Genomic DNA, 22,528 nt, shown 5'->3' with positions numbered 1-22,528 from the left:
GTGGCCAAGTGTGTGTGTGTGCGCGTGCAAGCCGGGGCTGGGACAGGGCTGCCATGGAGACGGGGCGTTTGGGCAAGAGAGGGGAGTTAAGCCAGCAGCGCACCGAGCCCTGGCCTTAGCTCGGCCGCGCTGCGCAGGGCCCTCCCTCTCTGCACCTGTTGCCGGAACTTGCCAAGGAGTAGTCAGCTCATGCTAGATGCCAGGCTGAGCACCACGCAGGCATGGACTGGCCCAGATCGCTCAGCCTCAAAGGGGTGAAGGCAAGATGTGAACCCAGAAACCACGTTCTTAAAATAGCCTAGCTCAACCAGAGCAGCAAGAGCCTGGCAGGGTGCCCCATGGAGAGCTGCAGAGCTGAGCCACAAATGGCTGTGGCGACAGGTTCGCCAAGGTTATGCTCACCGGGGCAGTGCTAGGGTGGAGGGCGGAGATGGTGCCCCCATAATGGAAACAGATCCGCACGGTGTGTGTGCCGGGGGCGGGGGGCAGCAGGAGGGCAGGGCTTTGCTCCCACTGGCCTCCTAGGGCACCTTGCAGGGAAGTATGGACACCTGCTTGGCACAGCCCTGCCCTCTGGAATTAGGAAGCGCGTCCTTAACACAGGGCAGGCGAGCCGCTCCGGGGCCTCCTCAGCACAGGTGAGAGCAGGCTGCCCTCGGGGACGGCCTTGGGTAGCAAAACTCACAGGACCATACCCAGACAGCCCTGGCTGTGAAATCTGACCTGCCGCTCACCTGCCAGGTGACCCTGACCACCACCTTCTCCCTCTGAGCCTCACTCTCCACTCCTGTGAAATGGGGACACTGGCGTCACCGCTTTCCCCAGGGTGGCGAGGAGGGTCACGTTTGCTCAAAGTGCTCTGTCCCAGCCACCGAGCAAGCGGTGGCGAGGTCTGCTGCGTACTGGGGAGGCTGGTGGTGCCCTGCTGGAGGCAGAGGGCCCCAGCCCAGGCCGCCGAGGACGCAGGCCCACGCGGAGCCCAGGGGCCGCTTCTGGTTTCCACTCAGACCTCAGACAGCCCAGGACTTTGAAGAACCAGGCACCCCTTCACCTTGGCAATTTCCAAGGTGGAAAAAATCTGGGGAGCAGAACTGTGGGGCCCCCTGGGAGCTCTAGAGGGGCGCAAAACCTTCTCCGCACACCCTGGCGGCCCCGCTCACCCGGAGCCACTGCTCGGCTTGGTCCCTGCTCTGCAGGCCCAGCACGATCACGTCTGCGTTCATCGGCGTGATCTTCAGCTTATGCTCCTTCTTCCGCACCTGCTTCTCCTTGTGAACAACGCTGCTGCCCAGCAAGTTCACGTCCAGCTGCGGGCTGTGGTCCTTGGAGGACTTGTAACACTGCAGGAGGAGAGACGGCGTGCTACCTGGCCAGCAGCACCAGGCGGGGCTGTGGGCTGCAGACCTCTCAGCGCGAGGCGGTGCCCGGCAGGAACACAGCCTGCACTCTCTACGAGCATCGTCTTGCTGCTCAGTACCACAGTGACCGGGCATATGGTGCCCCTCAGCTGCCCTGGCCAGGGATGCCCAAATTATCCCAGCCCATCTGCCTCCCTGCAGGCCAGGGCTGGACGCTAAAACAGGTCGTTCGTGGGCCACTTAATAAACAGGTGGACAGCGGTTTTCCAGTTTCTCAACCCCTCTGCGTGTCTTGTTCAGCCTGACCAGCCGGGGTGGGGTCCGGATAGAATGCAGACTAAGCTCAGTCGGGAGGTGAGGTGCACGGAAAGGAACGGACTCTCCCCTCACAGAGGGTGAAGGGACTTGGCCCCTCAGTGTGTCCTTGTGAAATGGGGGGGGGGGGGGGTCTGTTGAGGGCTTCTGAGCATGAGTGCCTGAAAATAAGCGATGCAGCCAGTGGAGAGAGGGTGTTACGGTAACTCCACGGACCATCGAGTCAGCACAGAAAGTGGAATTTTAACTTATAGGAACGAGAGACAGGGCTGTTGGTGGCTGCACCTCTGGGGCTTGTCTTCCGACCAGCAACTCAAAAGACTGCAACCTCCGAGAAGATGCCTGTGAGTCTCCTGCTCCACAGATGAAAATTGTAGCCAGGACCAGGGCTGAGGGGAGCCAGTGTGTGTGGGGGGCGGGGGTAGAGAGGTGAGGGGTGCTGGGCATCGAGGTCTGCTCCAAACCCCCCACGGTTGGGACATGAGGAAGAATGACTCATAACAAAAGGGGGACAAAAGAATGGGGGCCGGGGTGCGGCGTGAGGGAAGAATCTAGGCTGGGCCTGGGGCAGGGGACAGTCATCCCGCCGGCCAGCCGGGAGACTCATGGAGGCCACAGACTTCTGGCTACGAGCAGGCCACCCATCCGCGCACACAACCTGACAGCGCCCGGCCACCCGGAGTCAAGGCCCGGCCCAGCCCCCACCGCATGCTAGGGGGAGCCGACTGACCAGCAGCCTGGTGTCCTTGATGACGCAGAGCTGCTTGGCCCACTGTCCCAGCCACTTCTTGCGCCACAGGAAGGCGCAGATGCGGGCGTCACGCATCAGCTCGATGCTGGCCTCGGGCGACGGCCACTGGTAGGGGGCCGACTTGCCTTTGCTGCTCTCCTCCTCGTCGTAGGACTCGTAGGAGCTGCTCACGGCCTCTCCGTCCTCTGCAGGGGACACACGCGTCAGCCCAGCGGCAGCTCCCGACGTGTGTGCCCACGGGGTACGGCGGCGGGCTGCAGGCCACAGCCCGCTGCTGGCCAAGCCCTGCCCCGCAGCCCTAAGGCCCCCAGGCTCCCAGTGATGCGTCCCCGAGGCTGCCTCTGGCCGCAGACACAGCAGAAATCCAGTGTGTCCCCTTCCCTGGCAAGACCGTGTCCACAGACCGTGGCTGGCTCTCAGGAGGGCCCGGTCCCCTCCTCCAGGCCTCTGTTTCCTCCACCAGAGGCTGAAGCAGCAGGGTGAGGAGCTGCCAGGCTCTTCTGGGCCCGGCGCTCTGTCGTTCTCTAGGGAGGAGGGTACCCTCTGGGCCCAGAGCTACACACGAGGCAGCATCCTGAGCCGCTTCACTGGCCCACCTGCCCCCAATTCTGGCCCTCAACAAGGGGGGACTAAAGGGTCACAGAGCAGGAGATGGGGCCCCACCGCCCACCCTGCTCCTCGCCCTTCCCACCCATCCACTAGCACCTCCAGCATGAACCTGCCAGCTCAGACCCTCCCTCCACCCCGGCAGCAAGCCAAGCACCCCTTTCTGTCTGGCTCTACAGACCCCCAGGCTCTCGTGCACAAGCCACAGCCCGTTCTATGTGTTCTCCACACACCCCCTCCACTGCCCCTCCCCTGTGAGGGCCGCTCTGCCCTCTGGCTTCCCGGCACTCCCCAGGCCCACAAAAGCTATGTGAAGAAAAATATCCCTCAGTAGCCCCCCAAAAGCAGGACGCCCCATCCAGCCTGGCTCAGCACAGGCAGGTCCTGCCTGTCGTAACCTGCAGGCTGCGCGGCTGTCACAGGTGGGAGCTCACTTCTGCTGGAGGGGGGCTGTGCCTTCCCCTCCTGGGTAGCCCCAAACAGAATGAGGGGCCTCCATCTGCTTCCCGGTGACTTCCACACACGCGTTCTGTCCCAAGGTGGGGAGTGAAACCTCTCTCCCCCCAGGAACACAGCAGAGAGACCACCCAGTGGCCCCAAGATGCAGGGGCACCCCTCCTCTCCACACCGTGCTCCCCATGCGCTTACACAGACTCCGTCAGAATCAGGAAAACGTTACGCGGCCACGGGCCACGGCACAGTTATTCTAAGCACAACACTGATGCAAAATGTGTTTTCGTTTTTAAAAATAACATCCGGGATACCTGAATGGCAGTTCCCTTTAAAGTGCAACTCACCTTCACACTTGAACAAGTTGCCGAGTTCATCACTTTATACCTTCTCAATAAGCCAAGGCTGACAACAGCCCGCCACGCGGCGGGGGGACCCTGAACCCCACTGCTGGTGGAACGTGAACGAACACGGGTCTTGCAGGATGTGTGGCAGCCCACGGTCGAAGAGCCGTGAAGCACCCTCGCCCTTTGCCCCTAAAGGCCTGGGTCTGGGGGTTTGTCCTCAAACTGGTTTTTCAAAAAAGAAGGGGAGAAGGTCACCTGCACCGGGACAGTGGCTCACTGGCAGCCAACACTCCGCAGGCAGGGCTGCGGCGGCGCGACCTCACCCACGAGGGGCAAACACGCGAGGCCCCGCGAGGCTGCAGTCACCCTGGCGGGGTGGGAAAGCGGGGCCGGCCGGGATTACCTAGGGAGACGCCAGCGCGCAGGCAGCGGGAGGTGGCGGACTGGATCAGGTGACTTTGTAAAAACTGGCCTCGGGCCCCCCCTGGTGGCGCAGCGGGTTACAGCACAGCACTACTGAGAAGCTGAAGCCGCTTCCGCATGAGTTCGATTCCCGCCTGCCCCGGAGGTGACCAAATGGCGTGGCAGACCTCTCCTGACCCGCCCGCTGCTCCCCTCAGCAGTGGACTTCGTCGATCTGCCTGTTCTGCTCCCCACTCTGTCTCTGGTGAAGCCTCTCACCGCCCCTGCGCCTCTGGCCTACACCCCAGTTCTGTATGCACAAATAAATAAATCTTTAAAAAAAAAATTGGCCTCATTTTACAGCATTATCTGCATAAGTGCGGGGAAGCCAGGGGAGGGGGAAGCCTGTCCCGGGATCTGCCTTCAGTGACGAGTTTACAGGGAAGCTCCAGTGATGGTGTGTAGAGCTGCGTGACTCTGCCTCTGGGCTGCCCTGGTGTTTCCTGGAGAACTGAACGTCTGCCTGTGCTGGGGGGCGGGGGGCGGGGTGGGGGGCGCTGAGGAAGGTGGGAAGTTAACTGAGATACAGCAAGCCGCAGACCGCACACTGCCCAGAGCGGCGGCCGGAACTCGGCCAATATGGAGGCCGACCCCTGGGCGTAGTGGCTGGCACACGGAGCTGACCTCCAGACAGATGCTTGGCCCCGCAGGCTGCGGTGAGAAGGCGCGAGATGCGTGGCTAATCCCACCCCCATCTGCCACCCCGGATGGACGGCACCCCACGGTGCTCTCAAGTCCTCAGGGCCAACACACACCACCTGGGCCCTTCAGCCATGCATTTTGCATGCTACAGGCAGGCGTCTGTGCGCACCTGTTCAGTCTCCTGGAAGGCTGCATGCAGCACGCCCATGCGGGACTCGTGTGAGAACGAAAGAAGGCAGTGGCGACCCGTGCGTGCACCCCATCCCTGCCAGCCAGGCAGCAGGCGCAAGGGCACTGGCATTCCGGGGGGGGGGGCAAGCCGTACCCAAGGTGATGGTGGCGTAAATGACTCCTTCCGGAAGTCCCGCCCATCTGGGGACTCCGGTGGGGGGGGATGTGCCAGAGTAGGCTGTGGGGGGTCCGGAAGCACAGACAAAGGCAAGGTGAAGAGAGAGACAAGGTGAAAAGCGGGACAGACCCAAATTCAGGGACACGGACCCAGATGGGGCAACACGCTGTCTGTCCTCCAGAACTTAGTGCTTCCCCTTCGGGGTGCGGGCGAGCGAGAGAGACCCCCTCTTGGCAAGCACACCGTTCCCCTGCTGCTCCAGGTCCGAGAAAGGACCCGTGGCTGTGCAGCCCCAAGGGGATGTGGGCAGACACTGGCGGGGGGCTTCCGGCTGGCACTTTTAAGCAGCACACGGGTTCCCTACTTGCGCTGTACAGGATCCTGCAGCTTTAGAGGGTGACCAAGCCCCAACAAAACAGCAGCCTGGGCCCCTAAACTACTGCCTGACCAGCCCCCGGTGCCGAACTGCTACTAAGTGAGAAACGTCTGACACCCCCAACCCTGGCTCAAGTCAAAAAAACAAAGTCATGGCTGGGAGAGAAATGCTAAGAGGCGCGGTTCTTCTCTGCACCCCGAGCCCACAGCTTCGGGGAGGCAGGCCCCAGCTGGCACAGGCCGCATCCCAGAGATGGGCGAAGCGCTCCCAGTGAAGCAATGAAGCCGCTGCTTCACCTTCCAGACGCATCCAGACAGCAGCGCCACGCCCTGGGCTGTGGTTCAAATCGCAGCCCAGCTGGTGACTTGGCCACGCCTCACACACACACAGGGGTTCAAGCTCAGTGGCGTCTTCCCACTAAACCAGCCTCTTCGAAGAAAATAACCTCAGCTCACACAGTCCCCGGGACTGGAGGCCTGAGGTGAAGCATGAGGAAAGACAAGAAGAATCCAATGAGGCTCCAGGAGGCTGGGCCCACCTCATCTTTACGAAACTACCACGCCCCTCTCAGCCAGGTTCACTCCCAGCACCAAGGACTCCAAATGCTTTCTGCTTTCCAAGACCTTTTACACACAGAGGCAGGGAAGAGGACCAGAGGCCCAGCTGCCCAGGAGTATGGCTCACAGTCACGTGTTCTAGAACCTTTCTACGAGATAGAATTCCCGCACCAAGGGCATCTTGTATCTGACTTCTCAGGCCAAGACCCACTGGCCATGGACAAAAGGTTCCAGGGTGAGCCTTGCCCCACAGCACAGGAGTCTTTCTAATGCCAAGGTGAGCTCAGTTCTAAGTGCCCCTCGGTGGGGCATTTCACTCTGGGAAAAGCTGCAGTCCTCGCTCTGTCTCTGTCCCCTGCCTCACCTGATTTCCTTGTCATTCCTCAAAGGTACCAAGAGCTCTCCTTCCCCAGGACCTTTGCATACACTGTACTCTCTGTCTGGACAGTTCTTTCTTGTCTCTCTCTCTCTCTCTGAAAGATATTCCAGTTGCTGTGTATGCCTCTCTCTTTCCCTGGGTTTTTGCCTTTCCCCTTTTGTAAATAAACCTATTATCCTTTTTGTGTGTGTCTGCAGAAAATTAAATTTTAAGTGCGTGGGTGGGTGAAGACCCACAGACAGGCAGCCCAGTTCACTCTGGGCTACCCTGTACCACACTCGACCAGTACCTGACACCTTCCACATCCTGTTTACTTGTGGTCTCTCTTCACAGAATCTGAGTAGTGCTGCTGAGATCCTGCCCCTAGAAGTGTGCATGGCCCATGTGGGCGAGTAAGGCGAGTGGTCCAGCCAAAGAAACTGCGTTCTGGCACAGCCAGGGCACGAAGACCTAGTGTCCCTAGGCCAACACACCCTCCTCCGGCACATTTCTGTGCTGAATCCAGCAGAGCATGGCAGCCCCATGCCACTGTGCAGACAGCCTGGCAGCAGGCCTCCGCTCCCCAGAGACAGTGCTCTGTGCCTCCACTCTGTGCAGGAAGCAAGTGGAACCCTCCATCATCTCCCCCTCCCACCCAGCCCCAGGGGTACCATTGAGGGACATGTCATATGGCTCAGCCTCTTCATAGTAACCCTCTGGAGACTCAATCTTCGGGATGGAGAGCTGCTTCCGTTCTGGAATCTGTGGAATGCACAAATAAACATTTTCAGATATGATACACTGGGAACAACTTGGAATTACGCCTTGGGGTAAAAGGAGGGGGGAGAGAGGGCTCAGAAAGAAAAAAACGCCCAACTGAACTTCAAAGCATGTGGGGAAGACAGATGGAATACCAACCTCCCTCGGCCTCACACACCCCTGAAGTGTTTATCTGCACCCAGACGAAGGACTCTGGGCACACGGCTTAACCTCACTAAGCCTCAGCTTGTTCCTCTGCAAAATGAACCTCAAACGCCCCCCGCAATTGTGGGTGGCATGCAGCCCTAAGAAAGGTGCAGATGCCAGGGTTCCCCAAAGAGCTGAGGCACACAGAGGAAGGTGACCAGGTGTTTGAACACCAAGCTTTTGCTGTAATAAGTTCAAGTGTTCAGCAAACATAGGCTGTCTCCCACAGAGAACCTTCAGGAGTCGTCCCTAGGATGGTCACTAGGTAACACATGTCCCACATCAAGTGTGTGCTGAGTGGTGCAAGAACAGACCCAGGCAAAGGTCTGTGGGCACAGGTGGCTCCTGCGCACTGCTGGGACCTGGCGAGCACCATCTTCGAGCTGAATCTCAAAGGTGACCCTGAACTTCCTAGGAGGCAGAGGGGAAATGCACACTTGGAGATTAAAGAACTTGGGCAGCTGCAAAGCATGGCGCCTGAGACCATCCTGTTTCTCCATGATCCCACCTGCACTGGACTAGGAAGCAAGCCACAGCGGAGGAGAAAAGAGGCCAGCTGCTGGTCAGCGTGACTGTGCCGGCCCCATGAGCCTGTGGGCTCTTTCTGAATCATGGCACCTCAAGGACAGCCAAGAGAATACGCATGAGATGGGAGCAGACATGGCCAAACCTGCGAAGCCTGCCCCTTCTGGTTTCAAGGAGTCCCCATGCTGGGTGGTCTGTGTGAGGGGCAGGCCTGGGCCTCTGGGACACTCTCAAGTGAAAGCAGATGAGGGATTTTGTGGTGGGGTGAGATCTTAGCAAAAGCAGGACCCTAGGGGACCCAAGCTCAGACGGACCCCTGGGCCTTTGGAAGTCCCTGTTCTGCTGATAGGAGTTGGGGGATAGCCAGACGCCCCTGCCTTGGAAAATAAGCTTATTTGGGGTACCCATGAGATAGGTCCCCAAATCCTGGCTCAGGAGATGGTGGGAGAGCAGTGAGCCGGGGCTCAGGTCCTGGGGACTCTACTATAAAATGGACAGAGAAGGAATACCTGTTACCTGGGTGGGGCCTTGGGAAGGATTAAACGGGGCTCAACACTATTAATAAGTATTGGTTTTATAACCTAAGAAATATGAAAATATCTAAGGGGGGAAAGCTCCAGGTATATGTAAGTTCAGTGGCGAGAGGGCGGGTTGGAGGGTTACGAAGTGGACTGTGACTTGACCTGGCGAGTGTCAGTCTCGTCTTACTGAAGGCTGCTGGGGCCTGCCTCAGGCTGCTGAGCACAAGCACGCCTGGGTCAGGCTAAAGGTGACAGCGTTTTGCATAATAGTTAAGAAGTCAGGGCCCTTCCTGGTGGAGCAACAAGTTGGAGCACAGCACTGTGGCGCTCCACAGCCACCCACCACCGCCAGAGTCTGGTTCCCGACTGGATTGCTGACCCACAGGGCGTGGCAGACCTCTCCTGACCCGCCCGCTGCTCCCCTCAGCAGTGGATTTCAGTTGATGGGCCTGTTCTGCTCCCTGCCCTGTCTCTACTGAATCGTCTCACCCCCCACACTTCTGGCCTGTACCCCAGTTCTTGTGTGCATAAATAAATAAATCTTAAAAATAAGAAATCAGGTAATTATAAAGAAATCAGGTAATTATAAAGGGTCGAGCAGAAAGGGCTATCCTTTGATCGCCCTCCTCACCACACAGTGGGGCTGGGGACCACGAAATGACACAGAGATTTGGCTTCAAAACCTGAAATAACTTCCCGAGGCTCAGGGAAGGGCCAGGGAGGGGGAAGCAGCCCAGTCAGCATGATCTTCCAGAAGCCAGGATGCTTGCTCCAGGAAGGGCAAATCCACGCCTGAGGATCTCGGGCCACCCCAGGTCTCTGATCAGCTCCTCATCCCCACTGTCATAGCTCAAAAGCATCCAAAATAGTGAGTAACTGAATGACTGCAGTTGTGTTCCAATAGAACATTTTTTACAAAAGCAAGTGGCTGTGGATTTAGCCAGGGGGCTGCAGTTTGTTGACTGATTTAGACTCACCGGAGTGGAAGGTAAGGGGTGGCCCTTACCTTACTCAGCTAACCTGAGGTATCGCTTCTGTGCTAAGTGTACCATGGAAGGTTCTGGATGAGAGCGATGAATCTGCTGGCCCCAGCTCCCTAAACCCCACACGGCAGTGTCTGTGAAATGAGCTGTGTCCCCCCTCACCCAGAACAGCTCCCCCGGGTCTGGCACCAATGAAGGTCAGGCCTCAAGGGGTGCGGGGTGGGGCTGCCTGAGCTAGCTGGGAGCACAGGGCAGACAGCAAACCCCTGGGAGTGAGCACAGCACCTGGCTGTGTGGAGAGTAGCCTGCAAAGGTCATGGCTGCCCGAGTCACTGGCTATTCCCTGAGGTTGCTCGGGACTCCTGGCTGCCCCTCTGCTGCTGGGGGCGCTGCTGTCCACTGGGGGGGACTGGAGAGGGGATATTCTGAGCTGGAGACAGGCCACGATGGGGACAGGTATTGGGGACCCCAGGCAGATGCCCAGCTTCTGCTGCTGTCACCAGGGAGCCCCTGGGGAGCTGGGCATTAGGACTGACCAACACTGTGCCACCTTGAACTCGGGGGCTCGGGGTGGGGGAAGGTCTGAGGGCTGCAGGGTCACTCCAGGCTCTTGCTGCCATGCTCCCTCCATCTCTCCCTCCTAAACGGCAGCTGCTGCTGAGTCTCTTCCCTCCGAGCCAGAAGACACAGCTGCTCCCCACTCCACCCTGACCCACCCCTCTGGGGGCCTTGGACTAAGAGTTGTGGCCACTTGAGCCAAACGTGACCAGAGAGGAGCCTGAGGGAGAGCAGCCACGTGCGTGTGTGTGGAGGGCGGGGGTGGACCTGGTTGACGCCACCGCCTTCTCCATAGCAACCTGGAAGCCCCTTGAAGTGGGGAAGGGTGCCCGGGACAGAAGGAGAGGACCCCCACTCAGCCCCCTGGTTTCAGCAGAGAAATTCCACGAGGAGGGAGGAGGACTGTATAAAGCCAGCTGGTTTGGCTGGACGTCTCCCCGGGGCCTGGAGTTTGTCCACAGGCACAATTATCACAGTCTGGAAGGCCACCCTGGGGTGGTGTTATTCTTGGGTGGTGCTATTTTCTCCCTCTCCAGCACCGAGGTCCTCTCGCCTGTGGACAAGCCGTGCCTGGCCCAGAGAGGCCAGGGCGGATGGGGGCGACTGCCCGGGAGGAGGCTCAGGAGGCCAGAGGCCCTGTGTCCTGCATCCTGCAGCCTTGATATCCTCAATGCCCACGCCACAGGGGACAGACCAGCGAGCAGAGAGGCCCGCCTCAGAACACCGGGGGCTGCTGGGACTCATGTGACCTGATCTGTTTATCACTACAGGCCCTGGGCCTCCAGCACATTTGAAAACACACGTCTCCAGAACAAGTCAGCACTCGATCCCTGCCTGGGGACAGCCCTCCCACCCGGTGCTGACCCACCAGCAGCCCTGGCAGGAGAATTCCCACTGTACCAGAGACGCACGCAGTCCCAGCTCGCCAAATACCCTGGAGGAGTCCACGCCCAGCCTTAGCTCACTGAATAAGACAATCTTAGGACATGTTCATAGCCTTTCACTTCAATGCCAGAGACCTTAATTTACTTGCTCAAGGTCAAAGAGCAGAATGGGGACCTGGGACGGCTAGGATCTGAACCCAAGTCTGTGTGTTTTTCCAATTCCTTCTATCTATGGGCATACGTGTATGTCCTCCTGTGTGTGGAGACACAGTACATGAAACAGTGAGAGGCATGGGCTCTGTGTCAGAGGGCTTCCATCTGGCCTGGGAAGCAAGGTCATATCCACGAAGGCAAGTGTCATGGAGGGAGGGGATGGCTGGGACAGACAGTAACTGCGGCAGGATGACAGTAGGGTGCCCCAGGTAGGCAAGTCTGAGAAAGGCTGTCTAAGAATGACTGGTTGAATGTGAAGTGGCAGTCATTGATGAGCTAGGGCCCGGGAAGGCAGGACTGACCATGTAGTACAATCCAGGCCCAGAAGGGAGGCCAGGGAAATCATATGCAATACGCCTGGGATGTGGCTGGGCCTGGAGCCAAGTTAAGGGCCTGGATGTTTTTTTCTAAACTCAGTAAGAGTCACGGTGGGTTTCACATAGAGAGAGCAGTGTCATAAGATTCACATTCCTAAGAGTCACCTGCTGCTGACCATAGGTACACACAGCCCCTCTGGTCATGAGGAGCCTGGAAAAGCCTCATTCACGCAATGCCACTTGACAACGGCAATCTCCTCCATCTCTGACTCCTGTCATCCTGAGCACCTTGGGCAACATGACCTGAGCCAACGTCCTCTGCAGCAGGCTGCTTTTGCTGTCTCTCCCAGTGCCTTGCCCCATGCTCTGCACAGTAGCGGCTTAGAAAGTGCAGGCCACAGGTGGACAGACACCTGGGCCAACAGCTGGAAGCGCCCAGGACTCGAGTCAGGGAAATTGGGGGGCTGGAATTACACTTACGATCTTGGGTGGAGGGAGGTCTGGAAGACTCTTCTGAGGAGCTGAGGAGTGCTGGCCAGGCTCCCCATTGGTCAGCGGCTTATGCTCCTCAGGTGCTGTGGGAAGCAACAGAAAGAGAGGGTGAGGGGTGGCCAGGCTTCCAACGGGGTCTCATTATCCAGGCTTTGTGGTCACCAGGGCCCCCCAGGGTCGATGTGAAATGAGAATTACCAGGCCTGGCTTAGCCTGGACCAGTTTTGTTTTGCTGCCAAGAATAGGGTACAGTAGTGGCCCAGGTTGGGGGCAGATCCCTCAGCAGGAACTGGCCTGGGGTTTCTGGCAGGCTCTATCTCTCCTCCACCTGCTTTGTGTCAAAAATGGTCTGGCCACAGAGCTCCAGCGAGCAGAGTTGCTGCCAGTGGTCACTATATTGAGGGACATGGCACCGACCCTGTGATTAAGGTTCTTTCCGTGGCACAGCCTGGCCGGAAGGCAATGACCCTGGGCAGTGACTGCCTTTATGCAGATGAGTTCTGCTGAGCCTCAAGCTTGGCAGTGGGGCAGGAAATAGGTTGGGGCGTACTTCTAGTGTGTTTTGAAGGAAAAGGCACTAAAGGCCCCTCTGAGTCTGGTGATTTCAAGGTGCAGCCCAGCCAGCCCTGGAAGACACGCAGGAATATTTGCCCTCAGGGCTTTGGTGGCTCATGTCTTGAGGCTGAGCCTTGAACTGTGCTCCGTGCCAGGACCGAGTGTGCTGGGTGTATGGTCCCACCTCTGTGTACCTCTGGACTGGAATGTCAGGCTGGGAAGTTGGAAGACAGGGCTTCTAATCCCTCTTGTTTCCAACTAAGAGCTCTGCAAACCTCCGAGCCTTCCTGGGACCTGCCAGATCCCTCCTGAAGGTTTTCGGAGAAAAACAGGAAGCAGAATAGAGCAGCAGACACCAGGGAAAATGCAATAGGTCCCTCTAATGGAAGAAGAAATGTTCTGCCGAAGAGGGCACCCTTGAACAAAACCTTTGACTGTTAAGGCAGCTGCTGATGTCATTTCCTATCCCCAGGCCCCTGTCTCCCACCCCACCCACCACCACCATAAAATCCAGACTTCTATCAAAAGACATAAATCTGGAACTGTGGGATCAACACCATACACAGCTGGCTCCTTAGAACATTTGAATTATGACTTCCTATTTCTGGGATAATGCTGGGAAGTTGAAAGATTTTAGGGACAGATTCCTTATCCACGAAGGGAATGCCAGACTTTTACGAGGTAAGGAGGTGGCCCAATGAAATAGCCCAAAATACACCAACCTAAAATATCATCAACCAAAATGGAACTTCCAAAAATAGTTGCACCAGGCCTGTCTGTGTTGCCGGATGGGAAGAAGGAGGGGTGAGACAAATGAGGTTTAACTCTCCCCACCCCGCCCCCTGTCCTGGGACACGGCCAGGCCTCCGGCATGCCCAGCCCTATACCTTTGTCTTGGGGCTCAGCATTCGGTTGCTTGTTGACCGTCACTTTGTTCATGTAAATGTACTCCTCATCGGAGCCTGCAAGAAAGAGAGCAAGACTTGACTTCATGAAGGAAAAGCAGTCGGGCGAGAAAGTGTCTCCCAGAAACACTGTCATCTGCTTGGGTTCTAATAAAAGCACAGGACATTTTGAGTTGACTGCAAGAGTCCATTAGAGAGTGTGTTGACATATTTAAAATGAAAAGAAAAGGAAACATCTAGTTATTGAATGTGAGCTTTTTAGCAGAAGGGAGGTATGTGGGGTGGATGAGGGGGGAGGATATACAAGGACAGTTGCTTCAGGAATTAAAGCTTTAAGTGGGAAGTGACTCTTCACTCAGATTTGCATCACACTCTGCAAAGCAGAGAGTTCTCTGGGTTTATAGCATTTCATTTAAATTGTAAAATTTTTCTATCAGTTACTCTCAAGCTAGTCTGAATTACTTGCAGGGACTGATCAGAACAATGCCTACACAAGACAGATCATGTTGACAGCTTGAAAACTTAGCCCCCAGAACTTTATTTAGGGTGCCCTGTTGGGGGCTTAGATAGCCAAATCATGAACTCTGGGTTTGGGGGCGTAAGAATGCTTAACAATTAGAGTGAGCACCACAGCCACCTGCTGTTCCCCACAGATTACACCCTGAACAGCATTCAGCCTCCTTTAATACCATTTCTGCGCAGGCAAATCCCCTCTGAGCACCTGCCTGGGCAGGGCAAGGCTACTCCCCTCCCACTTGGTCTCTAATGTCCAAAGACTCTTCCTTCAGAAGCCCACAGAAGAAGTTCATCTTAGTGTTTCTCCTCTTAGAAATCCGTCTGCGTTTCTTTCTGAGGCCTTTGGTTTGTATTTCCTAGAAACTTGTGGCTGATAAATTCCAGTGGCTGCAGACTGAGTTGCCAAGCTCAAGGGCCCGACTCTAACTCCTGCCAAAGGAGGCGGCACAGTCCATCTTCTGCCTGCCAGGCTCCAGCCAACAGGCCTGGAAAAGCAGCCCCAGAAGCCAGGGGCATGGGAGGCTGACTCACTGATCTGTCCTCTGCCGTCAGCCTATGGGACTGCCACTGGCTCCCAGCTCTGCCAAGACTGATCAGCAGTGTTACCCCTACACCATGGGCAGCTTATGGGGGAAAGGATAAGGTCTCAACACAACTACAAGTGGCAAACTTCCACCAACTGAGACCCGGACGGATCAGTACCTTTTCCTGAGCGTGGTACCAGGGCCAGATGGCCAGCAGTGGGAGGTAGGACATGGGGGTGTGGGCCAAGCTGTGCCATTAAATGGGTCATTCTGAGCAAAACACCTAACCAGTGTGCCTTGGCTTTTTTTGTCTACATAGTATAGGGAACAGCTGTGATGCAACGTCTGTTCCCACCTAACTCTTAAATTTTCAAGAGTACAAGATTCAAGTATATCGGGGCATCTGAAAAAGTGAAACTATCTTATAGCTATCAAAGATTGAAAATGGCCACCTAAAACATGGGAACTTCTCAGAGGCTTAATCAGAGGAAACTGGTGAAATAAACCAGATATAACACGCCATGCTGCAGGTACAGGTCACGTTTAAAAACAGCACACGAGAATGTGTCAATCAGCACAACCATTTTGGAAATGATTTTGGAGGGCAAATTAACGTGTTCTTTTTCTTTGGCCCAGCATTTCTACGGCCAAACATTTATTCAGCAGATCACTTTAGCTTGTAAACAAAATTTTGAGGATCTTCACTGTGATGTTGTATGAGCAGTCTTTGCTTTTAAAAAACAAAAATTGGTGTCCACAGATAGGGGACCAGTAGCACATTCTTGTTCATCCATCAGTGGACAGGACCCACGTGCGAAAAAATGACAAAGTAACTTAATAGCTGCTTTACAGAGACATCTGAGGCTGAGAGCCAAAGGCCGAGCCTTGGGACGCATGCACACACACTTGCAAACACACACACACGAGCAGCAGACAGACACTACTTGGAAATGTGCACAGGGGCCAGTTCTCGATATAAAAGTGGAATAAGAGGGGGCCCTCCCTGGTGGCACAGCGAGTTAAAGCACAGCACTGAGAATCTAAAACCGCTTCCGCATGAGTTCGATTCCCGCCTGCCCTGGAGGTGACCACATGGCGCAGCAGACCTCTCCTGACCCGCCCGCTGCTCCCCTCAGCAGTGTACTTCGTCGATCTGCCTGTTCTGCTCCCCACTCTGTCTCTGGTGAATCCTCTCACCCTCCGCATCTCTGGCCTGTACCCCAGTTCTGTATGAATAAATAAATCTTTTTTAAAAAAAAAGTGGAACAAGAGGTAAATCACAGCCTCTCAAGAAACTGAGACAACAGTGATCAAGACCAAAATGAACTGGAGGAAACCGTGTTGAACATTCACTTCAGGTTCCTGCCTTTTTTCATGTTGTTATGCAAGCCCACACTCTGATGCTAAAACAGAAAAGGGGAGATGCTGTTCTGCTTCTTCAGTGCCAGATTCCGCTGAGCGCGCCAGGTGGCCGCTTGTGAACACAAGCAAACACCACCAGCCAGCTCGGCAGGTGCTCTGCTGCCATGACTGACCAGGTTTGGATTCCTCGAGGGTTGCTCACCCAGCACTACTGCGGTGGCTTACGACGTTCCAGAACCTTCTAGAATGGTGGGGAGCCCTATGCACGTGGGCTGAAAAGGGGAGGCTGCTGCGCAGTCCTGTGGCGGAGGGCGGAGGCATTCCCGGGTGGAGGACCTCCTGGTCAACGGAAGTGTGCTGAACACCAGGGCTAGCTGGGTGCTGGGGGGCCAGGAGAGAACAGGGCAGCCTTGTTTGCAGGTGTCTCTCCACGAGAACTGAGTGAAGGCTTGGAGAGAGGGATGTGGTCCCCCTCTTTGGATGACAGAAACTCTATCGGCTGGGCAGCCCCTGAACTTCCCCAGAGTTTCCAAGCAGGGCGTTTGGGGGCCACAGGTCATGGACCTCAATCCAGGGGATTCCTTCAAAAGCAGGAACAAACAGCAGGCCCTCCAAAACAGACCTCAATCCAATTCTGGATGTCACCATTTAGACAAAAAGTGGAGAGAGAAAAATCAGGTTACAGTATTAGAAGGTGAGAAAACCCAAATAGACAATTCCGTTTGAATGTGGCTCTCTTTTCTCTATCTCTTCCCCACCTCACCCCTAAACATATGGGAGTAAACACTAGCTCAGTCAGTGTAGACCAACTCTCATGAGACGATCAGCCTAGCCTAATTTTCCAGAAGTTTCTAGAAGCTACACAGAGGCAGGCCTGGCTTGCTAACAGAAGACACTGGACGCCTTAATCTCAGGGTAGGTGGGATTCAGTCCTTGCAGCAAAACCACCAGTCTGGGGCAGATCAGTCAGGAATGTGGGGTGTTCGAGGCTGCCACGGCCCTGCCCCGAGCCATGCTCTGCTGCATGACCACGAACCTCAAGCAAGTTTTCAGCTCCCTGGTTGGTAAGGGGGGGTAACAACTCCCTCACTGATTTGAGGTGAAGATTAGATGACGTGATCCACGTCATTCCAGAAAACAGCACGGTCAACCAAGTGGTAGCTGCAGTAAGAGGTTTCCCCACTTTCTGAAAGCAGAACTTCTCATTTGGTATGATTTGTTAGGTTATTTTTTGGGGGTCTGGAAATCTATTACCACTAATTTATATGGATTTTTTTTTAGCATTTCCAGGCCCCCCAAAATTGCCTACCAACTGGAAACATTCTCCTTTTTATAGTGGGGGAAATCTGTTTAACATCTCTGCCACTGACTGAAGTTCCCCCAACAGGATCGGAAGGGAAGTTGTCTAACTGCAGCTTTTCGGAAGTGCTTGTCGGAGCTGGGAATGAAGTGGCAGCCTTGGGTTCTTACATCTGTACACATTCTAGGGGTCTGGGGGTGCTCTGGGGGAGATCCACACAGGGGCACCCCTGGTCAGTTCCCAACAGCTTCCTGCAAACTGCAGATACCAAGGGTGATACAGGCCTGATTTGATAGAACATATCCAGATTCAGGGTGCAACAAAGATCATTCTACAGGAATGCTACAGTAAGCCAAAAAGGAAATAATTCAGGGGGTTCAGATAGAGAGCTGGGGCTAGGAATCTTGATCAGAGGGATTCTCCCCAGAGAGGTACTGTTTATCACCGAGCATTCTCCAGAGGCGCATGGCCAACTGCATAGGGGGTGTTCTGTAAAAGGCTTCGCTGAAGCATCCTTCCAGAGGGTGACTCATCCTTCTCCAACACACCTGCCTTGTAATGTGGATTTCGCACCTGCCGTTCCCAGGGGGGCTTGCTTTGATGTGATGCTGAGCACACTCAGTGGCAGGCCAGCCAACGCTCACTACAAAGCCAGGAGGTGCCTGGGAACCACAAGCTGGCTCAGAGAGCTGCAAGGGCGACAGAGGCTCCAGAAGGCGCCTCTGATCAAAGGCTGAGGGCAGCCAGGAGGAGTCCACAGGAGGAAGGTCGCCAGGCATGCAGCAACGTGCTGCAGCTTTACGATTCTCTGCCATTCAGAGAACAGACGCTTGTTCCACTGGGAACAAAGAAAGGGGCCTTGAAGTGTAGCCTGGAGGATTCAGGCTGGCTGGAAGGCGAATTTCCTGACTGAGGGCTGGAGCAGGAGTGCTGCCCCACAGTGGCATGGATTCTGGCTGCTCTTGTCTCGAGGGGATGGATGGAATGCCTGCTTTGGGCCCCTTTCTGTCCCCAGACATCATTTCTGATTCTCCAACATCTGATATAAAGTCAACTAAGCCGCTATGATCTCACAAGGTTTCCTTTGAAAAGTCTGCCTGAATGTGTTAAAAATGAAACTATCTGTCCCCGAGGAAAAACCTCGTGTGTTCAGAGGAGACTTATTCTTCATAACCCGAATCTGAGAACAACCCAAAGGTCCATCCACAAGGAAATGCATCGACAGACTGTGGTCTCGTCACATAATAAAAAACTACTCAGCAGTAAGAGAACTACAGACGCACCCCACAGCATGGATGAATCTCCTGAGTGAGGAAATATAGACACAAAATCCACACTGTATGATTCTGTTTATATGAAGCACCAGGGAAGGCAATGCTAATCTATGATGAGAGAAATAAAATAATGGTTGCCTTGGGGACAAGGCATTCTGGAATGTTCTGGAAGACAGAAATATTTTATTTCTTGACTTAGGTAATGATACACAGGTGTGTGCCACTGTCAAAACTCCTAACCTGAATGCTTGGTTAGCTCTAAAATCGACATCAAAAGACAGAAAAATAAATCATGAGCTCAGGTTACTGTGGCCCCACAAAAATCTTGAAACTACAATTTCCTGTTTTCCCTTGAGCTATATGACACTGGGAGTGTTATTTAAACTCTCGGTGTCTCAGTTTTTCACCTATAATAACACCATGTCTGGGAGATGTAACAAGTTAATACAAGCACAGGTAGGAAGTATTCGATGAAGCCGTAGCTGTGCTGTACGAGCCTTTCGGCCCTTGTCTACCCCCAGCCAGCAGGGAGAGCGCTTTGAAAACACTTCAAGACCTCATTCACCGGACGCTGTGTCAAATGTTTAGGGGCTTCTGGGCCTCCCCTCCAGTTCCATCACTCCTGTCCTACTGTTCTGGGCTGGACAGCATTCCCTCAAAGTTATAGGCCAAGTCCTCAGAACATGGCTGCGTATGGAGAAGGGTCTTGAAATTTCGAGACAATCAATATTAAGTGAGGCCACAGGGTGGCCCTAGCCCCAGGTGACCAGTGCCCTCATAGAAGGGACACACAGAGAGAAGCAGGTGTACAGGTCAGGGAGAAGACAGCCCTCCGCAGTCCCGGCAACACCCTGAGGTCAGACTGCTCGCCTCGAACCCCGAGACTGAACGCTGGCCAGGGCACCCAGTCTGCAGGCTTTGTTCTCCCAGGTGGGTGCATACAAGCATCCGTCATTTCCCAGGTCCTCCCCAGCCCCAGACACACTTACTGCTGCTTTTGGTGTACAGCTGGAGGAGCTCGGCCAGCCCATACTTCTTCACCAGGGCTGTGCTGCTCAGGTTCTCCTGGTCCAGGATCTTGAGAAAGTCCTCCAGCTCTGTCAGCAGCTGCTCCAGGGCTGGCGACAGAAAACAGACAACTCTTTACAGCAGCTGCCTCCTCTCCAAAGGCCCAGCTCCGATACACTTCCAGCTCCGGCAGACCCCCCAACGCTGGTCCCCAAAGAAGGCATTTGGGGTGGTCTAGCAGAATGTGGGGTCCCCAAGTCCAGGGTCTCAGTGCAAAGAAAACATGGATTGGCTGGAGGGAGAGTGGTCAAGGCAGCCCAACGAAGTCCACCTGGCCATAAAGAGTGTGGAAACTGAATTTTCTCCCTTGAGAAAATGAAAAACAGCTCCAAGTCTGGATAACACGAACCCACAACCATCAAAAGAGGTGCAATGGTTGACCTGGTGGGTATCCTTGCCCCAAAGCTGGGGGTCAGTCACTCCAAGTGTTACAGGGCACCCCAGTGTGAACTGAGCTGCCTGTCTGTGGGGCCTCACCCGCATGCTTAAAATTTAGTTGTACTGCAGGCACACACACAAGGGTCAATAATGGGTTTATTTACAAAAGGGGAAAGGAAAAGGAACAGCCCAGGGGGGGGGGGAAGGGGGGGGGGGAGAGAGAGAGAGAGAGAGAGAGAGAGAGAGAGAGAGAGAGAGAGACAGCTCGGCTGACTTGGAGCTCTGGTAACAAACTGACTGAAAACCCCTAGTCACATGGCCCCGAGAGCCAGTAGCCCCAGAGAGAGAACTGTTGCCGAGCCCCCAGAGCCGTTGAAAATCGCTCCCTATTTATCCCCAAAAATCCCAGAATGCCTGCTTAGCTCCGCCCTTGGGTCCTTGCAGTTCTCTCCCTGGTACTGCTGGGAGTTGTAGTTTCCAATCACTAGAGTGGGGGTGGGGTCCACAAAACTCTGCAGAGTTCCTTTAGGATGTCCTTTCCCCTAACACAAGGTGAAATGGGGCTGTGTTTCCTGTAGAAACAGACACAGCCCAGCCAGAAGCACCCCGGGGCAATCAAAAGCCTTCCCAAGCCTCTTCAGTGGTGTCACCAAATCCCACGATTAAGGGTCCAGATGTCACAGGTGGCCCAGAGCCCCTTGCAGAGGGTGAGCCCACCGAGACTGCTGCCGTGACTGTGCGTGACCAGAGCTGTGGCCCTGTGTGGCCTCCCCACCTCCACGCGGGGGCTCTTCAGAGTCTGCTCCTCAGGGCAGCAGCTCCTTGGGGTTATAAACTTTCCAATGCTGGTTGCACTGGAATCATCTGAGCAGCTTCGAAAATTCCAGATGCCTATGCAGAGGGCTCTGAAGCTCTAGGAACGAAACCCAGGCATCAGTCATTTTAACCTCTTCGAGAGGTTCCAGTGGGAACCAGTGCAGGAGGACACACCTGGGGCCTGTGCCCACACAGCGGCCAGCTGCCCCTGCCCTGGCCTGTCTCACCTGCCCTGGCCTGTCTCACCTGCCCTGGGAACCGGGGGCAGCGACACTGCTTACAGGGCTGTTTCCTTGTCTCTGCAGATTCTGAAGAGCCAGCGGGTGAGGAGGCCAGACAGGGCCACAGCTCTGGTCATGTCTCTGTGTCCTACTGGGCCAGAACTGACACTCGCTGCTCACGTTCCTGAGGACAGACTTTCTGCCAGGGGAGGGGGGCCATCGCACTGTGGTGCTGGCTTGTATGTCCCCGGGGAATCGTGAACCTGAGCCCTGATCAAGGGATGAGCGGTGCTTGGGGATGAGCGGTGCTTCATAGCGAGGCATCTACTTGGATGTCTCCTTTAGAGAGAAGCCTGTGCAAATCCTTTGCCTGGCTTTACACAGATTGTGTTTTTGCTACAGAACTGCACAAGCCCATGGTTTAGTTAACTGCCACTTATCAGACAGGACTTCCGAGTCCATGTCTCTTGGTCTATAGGCTGCCTTTTTACTTGGTGATGGTTTTCTTTACTGTGTAACCTTTTGATTTTTCTTGTCACCCCACCACATCATCAGTTAATTATTTTTCTACCAGTCGCATCCTCTTTCAGGTCCCCTTTACAGAAAAAAGACAAAAAAAACCCTACAGTGAACATCCCCTATGGTGCCACCTTAGTGAAGGGAGAAAGGAAGGACATCTCCCCTGAGCAGCCTTCCCTGACTGCCTTTACCCAAGACACATTTCTTATTATTTTCTATCCAACATCTAATCTCTGCCATCATAGCCCCACTTATGCTTATTAATGATACAACATTTTAAAGTTTTGTAGGGGCCTCTCAAGTGGCACAACAGGTTAGAGCACAGCACTATGAAGCTGTCTGCAGCCACTGCAGCACGAGTTCAATCCCTAGGCAGAGAGCTGACCCACAGGGTGCAGCAGACCTCTCCTGTCTCCCCACTGTTCCCTTCAGCATTTTATTCAATCTGCCTGTTCTGCTCCCCACTCTGTCTCTGGTGAATCCTCTCACCCCCCAACCCCTCCACACACACACACACACACCTCTAGCCTGTACCCTAGTTCTTATATGCATAAATAAATCATCTTTAAAGTAAAAATAAAACTTCTAAGTGAATAAATCAACAATGAACAAGGTTACTGTTTTAGTTTACATTGCTCATTTTCAAACTGCATGTTTGTCACGCCTGCTCCAGTCTGTCTGCTCAGCGAGAGTCAGGATTGGACCTGGCTCACATCTTTGGTTTTACGTGTTGGGTGAACGTCTGTACAATGAATCGGCTCGACTTCTACTAGTTCGCAACTACTCTGAGAGGTAAGCGTCATCATGCCCCTGTGCTGCTGGGGGCCCGGCAAAGACCCAGAAGGTCCCCTGCCCATGGCAGGGAGCTGGTTTGCTGCCTGCCTCCAAGGCCGAGCCCTGGGCAACATCCACCAATACCTCTTGCAGCCTCCGTCCAGCATCCTCAAAAGGTCTGACTCCGCCGACCAGCCCCAACTCCCCTCCTTAGAAAAAGCCCCTGTGGCCCTCTCTGGTGGCGCAGTGGGTTAAAGCACAGCACTGAGAATCTAAAGCCGCTTCC

At 55.0% G+C, this 22,528-nt stretch overlaps 1 protein-coding gene across 3 annotated transcripts in view; it reads right to left on the bottom strand.

Annotated features, from left to right (window-relative positions):
* The window catches only part of AFAP1L2 (actin filament associated protein 1-like 2), a 77,790-nt gene that overhangs the window by 11,763 nt on the left and 43,499 nt on the right, over positions 1-22,528 (bottom strand). For 2 of the 3 annotated variants that reach the window (XM_012723786.1, XM_012723785.1), the window contains exons 2-7: positions 19,456-19,584; positions 13,473-13,547; positions 12,019-12,113; positions 7,243-7,333; positions 2,404-2,609; positions 1,161-1,340 (exon numbers count right to left, since the gene is read on the bottom strand). In XM_012723786.1, the coding sequence (XP_012579240.1) occupies positions 1,161-1,340; positions 2,404-2,609; positions 7,243-7,333; positions 12,019-12,113; positions 13,473-13,524 (624 nt within the window). In that variant the 5' untranslated portion in view covers positions 13,525-13,547; positions 19,456-19,584. Of the gene's footprint in view, positions 1-1,160; positions 1,341-2,403; positions 2,610-7,242; positions 7,334-12,018; positions 12,114-13,472; positions 13,548-19,455; positions 19,585-22,528 lie in introns of those variants that run through there. The other variant, XM_012723783.1, reaches the window with a different exon arrangement.

Source organism: Condylura cristata, unplaced genomic scaffold (assembly GCF_000260355.1).
Source record: "Condylura cristata isolate star-nosed mole 26May11 unplaced genomic scaffold, ConCri1.0 scaffold00011, whole genome shotgun sequence".
Taxonomy (NCBI): Eukaryota; Metazoa; Chordata; class Mammalia; order Eulipotyphla; family Talpidae; genus Condylura; species Condylura cristata.
The sequence above is the reverse complement of the archived record's forward strand: the minus strand, read 5'-3'. Positions and strand labels throughout refer to the sequence as shown.